Source organism: Trichosurus vulpecula, chromosome 6 (assembly GCF_011100635.1).
Source record: "Trichosurus vulpecula isolate mTriVul1 chromosome 6, mTriVul1.pri, whole genome shotgun sequence".
In the NCBI taxonomy this organism is placed as follows: Eukaryota; Metazoa; Chordata; class Mammalia; order Diprotodontia; family Phalangeridae; genus Trichosurus; species Trichosurus vulpecula.
The window spans coordinates 42,918,231-42,934,786 of record NC_050578.1 but is presented as its reverse complement, the minus strand read 5'-3'; the positions used below and the strand labels follow the sequence as shown (position 1 = coordinate 42,934,786).

At 36.5% G+C, this 16,556-nt stretch overlaps 1 protein-coding gene across 1 annotated transcript in view; it reads left to right on the top strand.

Moving 5' to 3' along the window:
• The window catches only part of ANK2 (ankyrin 2), a 297,680-nt gene that overhangs the window by 154,978 nt on the left and 126,146 nt on the right, over window positions 1-16,556 (top strand). Inside the window, exons 14-18 of the mRNA XM_036763028.1 lie at window positions 936-1,034; window positions 3,186-3,383; window positions 7,366-7,464; window positions 8,160-8,258; window positions 14,775-14,972. Of these exons, the coding sequence (XP_036618923.1) occupies window positions 936-1,034; window positions 3,186-3,383; window positions 7,366-7,464; window positions 8,160-8,258; window positions 14,775-14,972 (693 nt within the window). The remainder of the gene's footprint in view (window positions 1-935; window positions 1,035-3,185; window positions 3,384-7,365; window positions 7,465-8,159; window positions 8,259-14,774; window positions 14,973-16,556) is intronic.

The window sequence follows — 16,556 nt, the reverse complement described above, 5'->3', positions numbered from 1 at the left end:
TCCCTTAGATCTAATGTTCTCTCTTAGATCTAAGCCCTCAAGCTCCAGCTTAAGTCAGCTTGCCAAACATAGCACATCATTGCATCACAAAAATGCTGTAGGTGTGCTCTGATGGCCTGGGCCTATCTAATCTCTGGTGGGCATCTCCTTGGCACAATGAATCTCCTAATAATCCATGCTTAACTTCTCAGTCTCTGACCTGAAGCCAAAAGCCAGGAAGTCTCTGCAAGAACTATGTATGAGTGAACATAATCATTAATATTAGGGTGACTACCTGAGATTATCCAAGTCACTGTACATTCCAACATAAATTGTCCCAAACCTAAAATATTCTCAAATACAAAAGGAGAGACTACCTGTGAAAGAAAACATGATTAAAATGCACAAAATAAAATAGGATTATAGAAGAAATCAATTGAAATATTGTTATCAAAATATTAAATACACACACAAGTTTATGGATTCCAGGTTAAGAAACTGCTTTATGGTACTATGACAAAGATAATCTCACTAGAGAATGTGCTTATGTTGAATTTTGAAGTTAACTACGCTGCTTCTTTGCCTTCCTGGCAAACCGTCCCACCACCCCATCACCCCTGCCCTGTGTATCCTGGATCCTGAATGCACAGGTGAGTTTACAAATATGTTATAAATTGAAATTATGTTGGGAAACACTGGCTTTAGATGCTTTTTCTTGTTCAATCCATAGAGAAGGTGAAGGAGAGTATAACGTATTTGATAAATTTGTAAATTGTTTTTAATCTACCCCAAACCTTTCTCTTCCCCAGAGTAATCCCAATTCCTTTAGCCTTTCCACCTAGATCTTCTCCAGCCCATTGACATGTTCCTGTATTGCAGTACCATGGACATATTTATTTATGACCATCCAGAGGGATAGGTTTATTTGTGATTCAAGACTCTTTGTTTCCTGGCAGCGTGGAGAGACTGCACTCCATATGGCAGCCCGGGCTGGGCAGGTGGAAGTAGTCCGTTGCCTTCTAAGAAATGGTGCTCTTGTGGATGCCAGAGCCAGGGTAGGTATCTAGGCTGCTTTTTCTACCATCTTGTAGAGGTTTCTCCATTTAAGGAAGGGTGTTTTGCTCTGACAGTGAGAACAGTACAGCAGTTTCATGATATAATATCCTTTACATCAGTCAATCATCACAAGTATACATTAAGTACCTACTATGTGCTGGTTACTATACTTGTTGCCAGGGATACAATTACAAAAAAGAAAATAATCCCTCCTCTCAAGGAGCTTACGTTCTAATAAGGGAAACAAGTCTATATAAAAATATGTGAACATAAAGTGAATAAATAAAAATATATCTATATATCCCTCTGCCCTTCCAAATCCCCACATACAAAGTAGTTAAATACAAGGTAGCTTGAGGGGCTTGAGAAAGGCTTCACATAGAGAAGATGATTCATGGGCTGCATTTTAAAGAAGTATAGGACTCTATCAACCATAAGTGAGGAGGGAGGTCACTCTAGACCTGAGTTGACCTTGCAAAGGTCCAAAGATGGGAGATGGAGTATCATGAGGACCAGAAAGAAGACTTTTGTATTTCATTTTTTCAAAGCATTTGTGCATCTATGATCTCTTTTATCATTGGATTTTTTTTTTTACTGAAAACAGCACTTGCTCTTCATCAATATATTGATAACTCTAGAACTATATTTATCTATGCTTCTCCCAGTATCAAACAAAGCCAAGCAAGTTTCCATAACTTTACCAGTCAGTTCCTTATAAAATAACTACTCTCAAATTTTCCATTCCCCACCCCCCAACTCACTTGCTTCACCTCCTGTTTTTTATAGAATACATTTTGTCCTTCTGACTGGTTGTGGTTTTACACATTTACACATCCCTTGTTTCTGAGAATGTGGGAATAGTACTCTAGATTTGAGTCAGTCAAACCTAGAATCCTTTAGATTGCTGTCTAGGTTCAGTTACACCAACTGCCATTTACTAGCTCTAAGTGTGTGGACAAGTCAGAACCTTGCTTTGTTTTCTTTCTGTCAAATGGGTATTTACTGCCTATCTCAAAGGGCTATCATGAAGGAAATGTTTTGCAAATTAAGACCTGAACTTTATCTTTTTTTTTTGCTTCTGAAATGGGATTTATATTGTTCCTACTCCATTTAAAAATGATATCTATTAATTAGTCATGTTATATTTATTATATGTATATCATATTTATGTCATATATTAGCTGTATAACACAACATGATATAAATGCATAGAGATCCAGTTTCTGGGTCAAGAAGTCTTTGGCCCAAGCCTCATCTCTGACATGTATTTATGGGTCTGTGGGATAGTAGTGGGAATGTCTTTGAACTACACAGTTATAGTCTCTAAGACTATAAATGGCAAAACAGTTTCAGGTCTACCTTGATAGAACTTTCTTAGTGAAAGACTTGCCAGTCCTTCCCCATCATCTTTGATTAACTGCCTTCAGAATTTTCACAGTCGATAAGAATAATAGGTGGCCAATTCAAGACCCGGGCACATTTCTTATCTTTGACAAGCTGACAACATTGCATATATCTGGAGATATGATTTGTTTTCTTAATTCTCTTCATCTTTATCCTTGGATGGGTATTTGGTCCTGTATTCTTCTGTAATCAAAACAAAACAACTTAAAAATAAATTTTTAAAGTTGAAAAATGTTTAAATAAGGTGAATACTGAAGCCTCTATTACCTCAGTTAGATTGAAAAGGGAAATGTGTTGATCATCAGAAGCAAGTAGAAGTGAAAAGAAACATTGATCAAATTCGTGGAAATACGTACTTGTTCACAATGCCTGTTAACAGTGCATCAACTCAGTACTATAAAAATGCTAGGTGGCACAAGTGAGAAGAGTGTGGGATTTGCAATCAGGAAGACTTCAGTTCAAATCCTGCCTCACTTACTTAGATATATGACTGGGCAAGTCACTTAACTTCTCTCAGACAACTTCTTTATAGGTAAAATGGGGATGGTATTTACAACCTCTGTCAAAGGTTATCATAAAGATTGAATGAGATAATACATGTAAAGTGCTTTGTAAAACTTACAATACTGTATAAATGATAATAATGATAATAATTGCAGGGGGGTATTGCACCAGGGGTAATTGGGTTGGAGTATATCATTAGGGAGTCCTTCTGGCTCTAACTTTTTGCTTGACTTGAGTTGTAGGAGGAACAGACTCCCTTGCACATTGCTTCTCGCCTGGGTAAGACAGAAATAGTCCAGCTGCTTCTCCAACATATGGCTCACCCAGATGCAGCCACTAAAAATGGATACACACCCCTGCACATCTCAGCTAGGGAAGGCCAGGTAGATGTGGCATCGGTACTTCTGGAAGCAGGAGCAGCTCATTCTTTAGCTACTAAGGTAAGGACACCTCCTGATAGAGAGGTTATGGATTCAGAGTCCAGAATTAGACATAGATGTTTTGGACATGTCCAAGAAAGGAATTTGTTTTCCTTGACTTATGCATATTTGTTATAAGAGGGTTATTCCCCTTTTCTATGGTGGTGAGTGGTGTGAGGGAGAGAATCCATTTTTATTCATTGAAGAAATAAAATTTAATTAAAAAGATATTAAGGTAAGTGGTCAGAGTAGTTGCAACAATATAGAGAAATCAGTTATGGACTCCTTTCATTGCTGCAAAAAAGCATACATAAGCTTGGTCTGAAATTCATACCTGACCTTTTGGAGTGGCATGTTTAGTTTCATTCTTTAAAAAAAAAGATGCAAATGCCAAATCTCTCCTCATCCCAAGTCAAGAAAAAGAGCAAATGGGAATTCCTTATTAGTGTTGGGGATGAGCTTAATGATACATTCAATAAAAATTGCTGAACCCATGGAGAAGATATTGGATTTCATTCTACTTGAAATAATGACAGTATTATTTCCCAGGTGCATGTATCCCTAACCTTAAATCACAGATTGTTACAATCTCTCAGTAAGATTCCTCATTACTGGGAAGTCATCCTGAGTGATGAGGAATTCAGCTCAGTTGTGAAAGAACAAAGAGGTGCTAAGGGAGCCCCATCTATAGGACGTCATCATTGCTCAGATTCTGTCCTGTACATACTAGAAGTCCCAGCTCCAAAGCAACAAAAGACACGCTACACATCGTTTCAATAATGTTGGCAATAAGACCCATTTTTATAAAGTCAATCCCAGAGTGCTCTATTAATTCCTATTGTGAAATTGGAGAGGTGTTCCCTTTCCCCCCATCCAAGTACCTCAAGTATAACCTTTCCCAATATGCTAAATTGTAGCCTTAGTGATTAATTATTAATATTATATATAGCCCTATCACATGCTAAATATTGTATTTTACCGGCAGCCCATTATGTGAAACAAATTGTAGTCTCATCTAGCAGTTTACCATCCTGACTCTATATTCTTTCTCAGATCTTTTCTTTATAATCCCCCTTTGAAAGGAATTTGGTCTCATTTCCCCCCCTTCATCTGGAGATTTACAACATTCAAGTCAAGATAGCCTATACAGTTCCACAATAGATGTTGCTTTTTAAATACATGACAAATTCTACAGTAAAATTCCTTAAATCCGTGGTTTCAGATTATATAAACCAATTAATTTGCTACTTTGTGTATTTTTAAAGTTTCGAATTCTAACATAACAACAGCTAGTTTTTGTATACCACTTGAAGGTTTGCAAAGTACTTTTAGATCATTGTCTTGATCAAAGGAGCTAAGTCTTTCAGTTATCTTCATTACAATATTGCTGTTCTGTGTACAATGGTCTTCTGGTTCGGTTCACTTTACTTTGCATGAATTCATATATGTTTTTCCAAGTTCTTCTAAAACCATTCTGCTTATCATTTCTTATAGCACAATAGTATTCCATCACAATCATATACCACAACTCGTTCCCTACTGAGGGGCATCTCCTCGATTTTCAATTCTTTGCCCCCACAAAAAGAGCTTCTTTAATTAATTTGTACAAATAGGTCCTTTTTCCTTTTTCCTGATCTCTTTGGGATACAGACCTAGTTGCTGTATTGCTGGGTCAAAAGTATACATAGTTTTATAGGTCCTTGGGAATAGTTCCAAATTGTTTCTCCAGCATGGTTGGACTAATTCACAACTCTACCAATAATGTATTAGTGTCCCTTTTTCCCAGATCCCCTCTAGCATTTGTCATTTTCCTTTTCTGTTACGTTAGCCAATCTGGTAGGTGTAAGGTGGTATCTCAGAGTTGTTTTAATTTGCATTTTTCTAATCAGTAGTGATTTAGAGCATTTTTTTCATGTGACTAATGATGGCTTTGCTTTCTTCTTCTGAAAACTGCGTGTTCATATCCTTTGACCATTTATCAGTTGGGGAATGGCTTTTATTTTTATAAATTTGTTTCAGTTCCCTACATATTTTTGGAATGAAGCTTTTATCAGAGAAATTTGCTGTAATTTTTTACCCCCTCAGTTTCCTGTTTTCCTTCTAATTTTGGTAGCATTTGTTTTGTTTGTGCAAACACTTTTGAATTTCATGTAATCCAGATTATTTATTTTACTTCCCATGACCCTCTCTATCTCGCATTTGGTCATAAACTCTTCCCCTATTCATACATCCAAAGATCATTTTTCCATGCTCCTCTTTACTTATATCACCCTTTATATCTTAATCATCTATCCATTTTGACCTTATCTTGGTATACAGAATGAAATATTGGTCTGTGTCTACTTTCTGTCAACCTTTTTTCCAATTATCCCAGCAATTTTTGTTAAATGGTGAGCTCTTACCCCAAAAGCTTGGATCTTTGGGTTTATCAAACACCAGATTACTGTGGTCATTCATTATTCTGTATTGTTTACCTAATCTACTCCACTGATCTACCACTTTATTTCTTAGCCGGTATTAAATTTTCCATGATTATCACTTTGTTATATAGTTTGAAATCTAGTACTACCAGGCCAACTTCTTATTTTTTATTTCTTTATTTTTTCATTCATTCCCTTGAACTTTCTTTGAGATGAATTTTGTTATTATTTTTTCTAGCTCTACACAATAATTCTTTGGTAGTTTGATTGGTATGGCTACTGGACTATCTTGAGACTTGTTCACTGCAACTCCAGAATGATGGTTGCAGACTGTGGGAAGCAGTTATTATCTTAGGCTGCCTTGCAACATGATGCTCGTTACAGTGGGTGGCTATTGATTAGAAACTTAAAATATGGGGTGTGTGTGTGTGTGTGTGTGTGTGTGTGTGTGTTTGTGTGTGTGTATGCATAAACATGTGTTTAGTGAAGGATATTTACAATTCAGTTGAAAGTAGGCTTAAAAATCCTTTCAAAATATCATCATGCTCAACACATTGGCCTTAATTAACCCTGCGTTTTGACAGAAGTTGAATGTATTTTATGAAGGAATCAGCTTGGAAATATAGTCCTGCTTTTCTGGAAAAGAGGAAAACCAGCCAGTCAGGATGGGGGATGTTGCTGATGCTGGATATTTTTGTCATGTTGTTCTGCAGACCACTTCACTAGTCATATCCCCTGAAAATATAAATCAACAACATGATAAATAATTAAACTATTTCCTGTCCTTGCTACTAAAAATATAAAACCTTGACTTAGAGAACTCCCCAATGAGAAAAGTAAAGAAATGGTGGTTATAAAAGAGAAAAGGAATGAGGATAAGTAATCATGAACACACTCATTTTGGATTCATGAGCCAGGAAAAAGATAAGTATAGTTTTATTTAATCTGTACTAATTATGCGTTCGTAGGTAGGCTTGAGTTAAAATTCCTCCTCAGGTACTTAGTAGCTATGGCAAGATATGGCCTCTCTTTCTTTTTCATATATTTGTTCTCAAGAAGGTTCTACCGACTCTGGGCAAGGCTTTCAGCCTCAGTTTCTGCATTTATGAAGCAGGGATAATATTAGCAACTACCTCTCAGTGTCGTGAGTGTCAGAAATGAAATAACATGTGTAAAGTGCTTTGCAAATCATAAAGTACTATATAAATGCTAGATACTCTTCTTCTTTATAGCCCATGCTTTGCACATAGTAGGCATTTAATACATATCAAATTCTGACACTAATATTGGTCTGAGTATACAAACATCAAGTCAAAATTTAGTTTTCTAAATTTATTCCTAAACATGTACTTTTCTTTCAAATCCAAGTTTATTTTGGTGGTTCAATGATAAACTTTTTGTTCTGTTCTTAGGCCTTCTTTAATGGTAATGGAAATCATGTTTACCTGTCTTTTCCTAAATATATTTTGCATTCATCATTTGGGTCAGGTTAATTTTTCTTAAATGACTTGTCTAGAAGTCACTGAAGTAACAATTTCATTTCCTCCCCCCACCCTCCACCCCACTCTTTTTCACATTTTCAGAAGGGATTTACACCACTGCATGTAGCTGCAAAATATGGAAGCCTGGATGTGGCAAAACTGCTCTTTCAACGACGTGCTTCCCCGGATTCCGCTGGCAAGGTAAAGCTGTTTGGCATGGGATATGTTGGAAGCATGAGAAGTCTATATATCCTGTGACTATCCTGTGATTAAAGGTCCTTTACACCCCAAACATGCAGCAGATTAAATTGTAGAGAAAAGCTACGATGTAGGATCATTTCTGTCTTTCCACATTGAGAAAGAGAAGCCAATTTATAATATCTGTCCATACAGCAGTGTCTCCAGTTGTTCATTCATTTTGACAATTCATACCAGTGTTATGGACTTTTTATTGTAGACCCTTCAAATTGTTTTTTAAAAAATAAAACAAAATTAAAAACAAACAAACAAGCAAACATTGTAAGATAGGCTGACAGTGGAGGGAGAAGTCTTTTTTGCCAAGGCTGCAAGGTAACAGAAACCTTGGTGGTTCCAGCTTCACATTTTTATTTTTTGGTTTATAATAAAAAATAACATCTGCTGGTTTCTTTAGTTGCTTCTCAGCAAGGTACAGTGTGCTTCATTGCAGCTATTTTTGGTTTCAGATGAAGTTTCTAATACAAAAATAATTCCGTAATTGTTCATTGTTCTTCTCTTTAGTTCACTGTGTCCTTTGGTTAATCTATTAACATGGATTTAATCAGTTTCAATTTTATTTTTCTTAATAACTCCCAGCAGCTTCAGTCAGCTAACAACCATTTGTTTTTAATGCTTAAACTTAAAAACACCCTTTACAGAATGGCCTCACCCCACTCCATGTTGCTGCTCATTATGACAACCAGAAGGTGGCGCTGCTGTTACTGGAGAAAGGTGCATCTCCTCATGCCACTGCCAAGGTGAGATGTCTACTGTGGCTAATCATGCCCTAACACTGTGAGTGGATCTGCTTTGTAAGTCACATAAATTGGTCCAGAGACATTAGGTTGAATTGTGATCAGAAAGAATGGAGGTTTTAAGCATATACAATACAATGAAACTCTATGTAGGTCTAGTTAGGATGTTTGAAGGTATTCTTCCACGCCCCCCCCCCAATATTCTTAACTTTTAATAGTTTAAAATCCCAAAGACATTTAGCAAATATTGAAAAAGGCAGTGCTGTCATTGATGAGAGAAGATTTTCCTTATCCCAACTTAAGAAATTGAATGGTAATGATTCAATTAACATCATTGATTATGGGTGCTGTGTTTGGAGTTAAAGATGCAAAGACAAAAATTAATCTCTTCCTTCAAGGATTTTACATTCTACTGGGGATCATAATCCTAATTTGAGAACTTATTTATGAAATGTAGTAAACTGAAGCTTACATAAAACCATGGTGCCCTTTGCCCTCCAGCCACCCAAGGCCTCAAATTTACTTACTGGTTACATGATCCCAGATAATATCTTAAGGATTTAATACCTTCTGAATTTGAAGAGGAATAAAGTTCCCTGACCAGAGTGAGATTTTTATCTACATACATGGTATAAGCTACTAAACTAGAGATTTAGTTAAGCCTTAGGACAATGATTTCCCCACAAATTGAATTTTTTTAAAATTTAAAAGTGAAGGGAAAAGCTTAGGGTAAGTTACCTGTTCTGATAAATTTAGGCTTTTCCCAAGATTTTATTTTAAAATCTAAGCCATCTTCTCTCTATACTCTCTCTTAATGATTTCATCTGCTCCTATGGCTTCAGCTACCACCTTTAAACAGATGACTTTCAATGCTGTATCTCCAGGGCTCACCTCTTTTCTAGGGTCTAGACCTATATTTCAGACTCCCTAAAGGATATTTCCAGTGACACATATATCGCTTTCCACTCTAAAAGCTGCTTTTCTTCCCCATATTCCCATTTTTGCTAATGACACTACTTTTCTCCCATCTACATATTCTTGAAACTTTGGAAACATCCTTGATTCATCCTTTCCTATACCCCTCTCCTCCCCAGACCCCCATTTAATCATCTTATCTTGGCAGTTCTTGTGTATTACTTCATCTTTCTGAGCTTTGGTTTCCTTCACATGTATAAAATCAGTGTATCAGAATAACTAGTCCCTAAGGTTTCCTCCAACTTTCACATGTTATCATTTGAATTCGGCAAGGAAAATATAATGTACAGTATTAACTAACATTTACTATAAAAGACAGAATCTTCACAAAACAAAGGAAATGAGTTGAAAGCCCAAATATATCCCTGAAAATAACATTTTATTTTAAAATGGAAATCTCTTTCCCTTATATAAGTTATTTTGGAGATGCGTTTCTCTTCAAAAAATCCTTTTGATGTTTAAAAAATTTTGCTTTCAAATTTTAACTAAATTAATAAACATTTATTAAGTTCTTACTATGTGCCAGGCACTAAGCTAAGTCTTAGAGATACAAAAAGGGGCAAAAGACAGTCCCTTCCCTCAAAGGGAATGTAATAAGGGAGATAATATGTAAATATATATACAAGGCAAGACATATACAGGCTATATATAGTAAATAACAGAGAGAAGGCATTAGAATTAAGAGGGGTTGGGAAAGACCTCCTCTAAAATAGAGGATTTTAGCTGGGATTTAAAGGAAGCTGAGGAAGTCAGTAGGCAGAGTTGAGGGAGAGCATTCCAGGCAGAGAAAACGCCCAGAGCTGAGAGATATAGAGTGTGTTGTTCATATAACAGCCAGAAGGTCAGTGTCACTGGATTGAAAAGTACATGTTAGGGAATAAAGTATAAGAAGACTGGAAAGGCAGAAGGGGGATAGGTTAAGGGGGAGCTTTGAATGCCAAGCAGAGACAGCATTTTATATTTGATCCTAGAGGAAATAATTTGAATTTAGATTTAACTATGACAGAATCTATTACCAATGTTTAAAAGTCAATTAGATTTTCTTCTCATACCTAGTGAGATCTTCAGCTAAACTTTAGCCTTTCATCCATGGTCACTATTTTTCATTTTTATGTACTCTGAAATAAATGTATACCATAGGGACCACCTTTCCTTGATGATTTTATAAATGATGAAAAATAGATCCCAGAATTATAGAAATCTCATAGTTGGAAGAGAACCCAGGCCTATCTAGTTCATCCTGTAAGTGAACAAGATTTGTCTCTACCCTCAGCCACCTTATTAAATCTCATACTGGGGTGTAGGATGTGTTCAGGGAAGACTAGTACCTCTGGTATGAGGGCTGATGATCCCTTTTCAGAGATGCTTTCTACCTTTGGTGTCCACCTGTTCTACCCAACTCTCACCTGTGGCTCCAAGAAGCTGTAGCATGCACAGCAACCACATCCTGGTAAACTTTTTCAGCAGACGACTAAACCAGGTTGAGGGTAACCAAAGGGTCTCACACTCATTGGCAAGGTAAGGGTGTGTCTACCCCTGGTGTAGAGCTTGATACCCAGTCTGTACCTTTTTCATTAAACAACTCAGCCACTTACATTCTATTTTGCATTATAGTTACATATACATACTTTTTCCTTATTTCATTATTTTATCGTATCTCCTGGGCATTAATGTCCTTGGAACGGGGGGCTTCTTAGTCATTTTTAATCCATCAGTGGCATATCTAACAAATTTTTTAAATAAATCAATGAATGTATTATACATTTTATACTAATAAAAAATAATTGCCTAACTGATCTTTTAAATCGTTACTTTCCCAATCTGACCATTCCTGTTGTTTTAATAGATATGTGGTTTCATTGAGAAATAGAGATCACAACCCATCCACTCTTCCCTCATCCTTTGGAGTTCTCTTCTATGTTCTCCTATAAATTATCCACAAAAGTCCACTCCACAGATAATACAGATTCTGATGCCAAGCTGTCCTTTTTATCCCTTGGTTTCACTTCATGACCAATCCCACTTTTCTGACCATGCACATTCTCTTTGATGATCTCCCTTATTCTGCTTCCTAACTTGTGATTCATCATTTGGAATGTGCCATGTCCCAATGATGCCCAATGATGAATCTCTCCATTGATTTGTGTGTTCCCCACAATTCTGAATCCTTGAAGATATGATGTTCCATGATTTGTGGCCATATAGCATCAACAGAAGAATATTGATGTCAATGGGGTTTTCTTTCAAGGAAAAGCCTTGAAATAGACCCACCTTGAAACTATATATTATAGTCTGGATGATAGATATTTTTCATTGTCTTAATTTTTAGTATGTGGAAAGATAGGCCAAATCTTGTGAATGATCACAGATTTTATTTAGGAAGTTTTTCAGTGTGCCAGGGCTTTATGCAATAAACTCAATTATCAACTAGGCAAATAGTTAAAAAATCAACAAATAATTATTATAGGGCCAATTATGTGAAAAACGCCAGCCATGCTAGTTCCTGTAGGGGATGGCCCTTGAGGACAATAACTGTATTATATCGTTCACAGACTTAAAGTATCTTAAAGTTGGAAGGGACCTTAGAAGCAGTCCAATGATATTATAGTAATAATAATGATGATAATAGCTAACTTATACAGCACCTTAAAGGTTCACAAGGAGCTTTATAGATATTTATTATCTCATCTGATGCTCACGACAACTGTTTGAAGTAGGTATGCTTATGTTCCTATATTAAAGATGAGGAAACTGAGGCAGAGAGAAGTTAAATGAATTGGCCAGGGTCATAAGCTAGTTGGTGTCAGAGGCAAGATTAGATCTCATCTCTGCCTCATGCCAAGTGCAACCCTCCATCCACTAGACTTCCTAGCTGCCTAGGAATAATCCGTCTTTATAATGTCCCCAATCAGTGGTTAACTCATCATTGCTCTAGACCATTCAGCATTTTTTCAGCTCTAATTTTTAGGAAAAAATTTCTCCTTATATTGAACTACAATTTGCCTCCACTGTAACTGCTCACCATTGCTCTGACCTACTGGTTCAAGAGGGGCTGTCACAATGTCGTATGGAAATACTCTTCGTGTAATTGAAGTTAGCTATTACATGCCCCAAAGTTTTCTTTTGAGTTAAACATAACTATTCCCTTTAACTAAGCTTCTTATGGTAGGGTCTCAAGGCTTTTCTTTGGAGGGGGGAAGACAGGGCAATTGGGGTTGAGTGACTTGTTCAAGGTCACACAGCTAGTGTGTCAAGTGTCTGAGGCCAGATTTGAACTCAAGTCCTCCTGACTCCAGGGCTGGCACTCTACTCACTGCACCACCTAGCTGCTCCAGGTCTCAAGTCTTTTTACCTTACTAGTTTCTTTTTCTCTGCCCCCACTCCAGTTAGTGCCCTCCCCAAAATGTGGTATATCCAGAATTGAATATGACACTCTAGTGGTAGTTTGATAATGGCAGGATACAGTGGGATTACGAACTTCCCTCATTCTGTAGATGCTTCCTTTCTTAATTCAGCCTAAGGTGGAGCTTTAGATTTTTTGATTCTCTTTATCACAATATTGCCTCATTTTCATATTGCAATTCATTAATACCTTCAGGCTAATTTACCAGAATGCTCATCTTGTTAGGCCTCTCTGAACTTTTACTTTTATAGTTGAGTTTTTGAAGTCCTTTACATTTATTCCTCTTAAATTTCACCTTATCAGACTCAGTCCTTCATACCAGCTTATCAGGATCTTTTCATATTCTCCTTCTGTCATCTAGTATGTTAGTTATCCATCCAAGCTTTGCATCATCTATGGATTTGATAATCCAGCTATATTTGCTTTGTCCAAGTCATTTATGACCTTGTTAAACAACAGAAAACCAAGGACAGATCTTAGAAATACCCCACTAGAGACTCTCTTTTGGGATCCAATCACTCCATGTCTTCATGCAGTAAACAAAACAGCACACCAGTGAAGAGTGGGCCACAGCAACTATGGAAACTGATGAATCACTGTTCTTTCAGTCCATTCATTCAACTAGTTCTGAATCTCCATGATTCTTCTAAATTAACCTAACTGATGTCAGATGTATTCACATGATAAAATCTCATAGGTTGGTACCAAAAAGCTGCATAATTATAGGAGATTGGGCCTTTGAAATCTTTGTCTGTTTCTGTCTATGGAACCCCTTCCCTCAATCTATCTATCTAGTAATTTTCAAAAAAAAAAAAGGAAATAAAATTAGTTTGCCTAGTTCAAATGAAGCCATCAACTCATTGATCACTACTTCCTTTTATGAGTGTGCTAAATCATTTTTAAAAAATAGATTGACTATATCATTCTTTTTACTTACGTGATAGTCTTTTATTACATTTCACACATATGTGTTTGTACATATACGTATATATGTGTATATTCATGTATATATGTGCATATATAGGTATCCTTAACAACAAAAAAACTTGTAGTTTTAGTTGAACACATGCTTAATTTAATCTAAATTGTTATATGGGTACTAAAATAGTTAATATACTGTTAGTCCCAATTGGAGTGTACAAGAGGAAGTATGGTATAGTGAAAAGATCATTAAACTAGGACCTAGAAGTTTCAGATTCTAATATAGGAATAGTCACTAATTATTTGAGTTCAAACAAGTTACTTTACCAGTTGAAACTTCTGTCTACTCATCTGCAAATAATATTGGTACTACCCAAGGCAGAATTTTTGTGAGAAAAATATTTTATAATTGTAGAGTGCTCTAGAAATGTGAGCCAATATTGATATAAGCATGGTGTATAGTTGATGATAAATAATAACAATCCTGCTGTTCTTTGCACTGATCAGACCAAATCTAGAATAGTGGGTTTAGCTCTGCTCACCATGTCGTAAGAGGATGGAAATCAGAATGTTGAGGGGCCTGTCATAAAAGGAACCATTGGAAAAACTGGTGTTTCCTGGAAAACAAATTAAAATTAAAATATACATGATCAAATACTAAAAGGGCTGTTGATGTAGACAAGAGAACTGACTTTGTGTTGCTGCAGAGGGAAAAGCTAATACTAATGAGTAGAAGTTATGAGGAGGCAGATTTTAACTAAAAAAAAAAAGAAAATTTCTCTTTCTGACAACTGTCAAAAAGTGAAATGGCTCTCCCAATAAGTAGTGATATCCCTATTATAGGAAGTAGTTAATCAGAGCCTGGTTGGTTATTTCTTAGGAAGATTTTAGAAAGAACTCTTCCATGGAATGATTGATTGGTTTTAGTGATTTATTAGGTCTCTTACCCTATGAATTTTATGAATGTAGAAGATGTGATATGTTAGAAAAATTTAGAATTAAAAGATTCAGGCTAAAAACCATGTTCTACAATTTGTCGTCTGTGTGTTATTGGACAAGCTGTGTAACCTTTCTGGGCTTCGATGTCTTCATCTATAAAATGAGAGGACTGGACTAGAGACTTCTGACATCCCATCCAGATCGAGATCTTTGATCTTAAGAGACTTCGGATTAGGCATATTTACAGAAAGGCTAACCATGTGTTGCTTTTTCCTCTCTAGAATGGCTACACTCCATTGCATATTGCTGCTAAGAAGAATCAGATGCAGATAGCTACCACATTACTGAACTATGGAGCAGAGACCAACATTGTGACAAAGCAAGGGGTCACTCCACTTCATCTGGCCTCTCAGGAAGGCCACACTGACATGGTAACCCTACTCCTGGATAAAGGATCCAACATCCACATGTCAACAAAGGTAATTGATTCTTGCCATTGTATAAAAAAAAGAGGTTGCCAGTAAAAAGATAGATATAAATGTGTAAATGTAATATACAGTCTGTATATAAATTACATATATACACACATGTTACGCATATACATATTCATCTTTGCATTTATATATTCTGTGCATGTGACATGCATAGATACATGCACATCTGTTTGTTTATATGTCTCCTATTTTACTGATATAGATATGTAAATCTCTATGTGTATCTGTGTTACCTTTTTAAAAATAGATAGGGGGCCATCTCCAGTTATCCTGATCTTTATCTTGCCACTGGACCCAGATGGCTCTGGAGGAGAAAGTGAGGCTGGTGACTTTGCACAGCCCTGCCTCACTTAAATCCAACTCACTTGCAAGACACAGCATCACCTTCCTGATGTCATGGTCCTTTCCAAGAATGAATGACAAACAAAAACAATAAAAATAGATAATATGTACACACATGCACACACATGTACATATACACATATACAAATACAATTGTGTATATGTTGTTTTACTTACGTATAAAGTATATGCATGCATGTACATATGCATTTTCATCTACACATACATTGTTCAATTTCTGATTTCCTTTATATATGTTACACCAGTAGTATGATTTTAAACTTCATGAAATAGTCAAAATGGTTCATACAATTTTAGAGTACATTAATAGAAGACTTCAAGAGGCACAGATGGAGGTGAACCTGGTTTGTGGAAGTAAGTCAGTCAATCAGCAAGCGTCTATTCAAGGCTCACTCTGTGCCAGGCACAGGATACAAATAAAAGCAAAAACACAGCTTCTGCCCTCAAGGAGCTAACATTCTGATGAGGATGACAATATGCGAACCACTGTATAAGTACGAGATATATGCACTGTAAGTGTGAGGCAGTTCCAGAGGGGGAAAGCTATATTACACTTCAACAAGTTGAAAAATCATTCTGTTCAGATCCAGCAGTGGACCTAGAAAAATATTGAGAGGCTCATCATCAGACTAGCCACTGGGTAAGAATTATTTTGGTGGTAGTAGTTGGAAAGCCCTTCTTCTATGGCATAGGCAAACCATCAATTCTTGCCTTCTCATCCTATACAGTCCTCATAGTTTCATAGGGTTAGATCTTAAGGAATCACAGGATCATCACTTTAGGACTGGATTGGCATTTAGGTACCTCTGAAGCCAATCAACTGAACCTCGGAGGAGTTAAGTGATTTTTCTATCTTTACACATCTTACAAGTATCTAAGGAGGGATTTGAATTCAGGTGTTACTGACTCCAAGTCTAGCATTCTATCAGCTAAGCCACCTATCTGCCTATGTCTTATGCCATCTTTCTACAGATAAAGAAATTGACAGTCACTCTGGTCTGCCTTAATCTCCTTAACTGTAAAATGGGGATAATAATAATCCCTCCCTCCCAGGTCTGTTGTGAAAGTCAAATGAGATAATATTTGTAAAGCACCTAACACAGTGCCTAGCACATGGCAGGTGCTTAATAAATTCATCCTTCCTTTCTTCTTCCCTCTTTACCTTTTTCTTGACTTTACATATTCTAAGTTATATTTTTATACCAC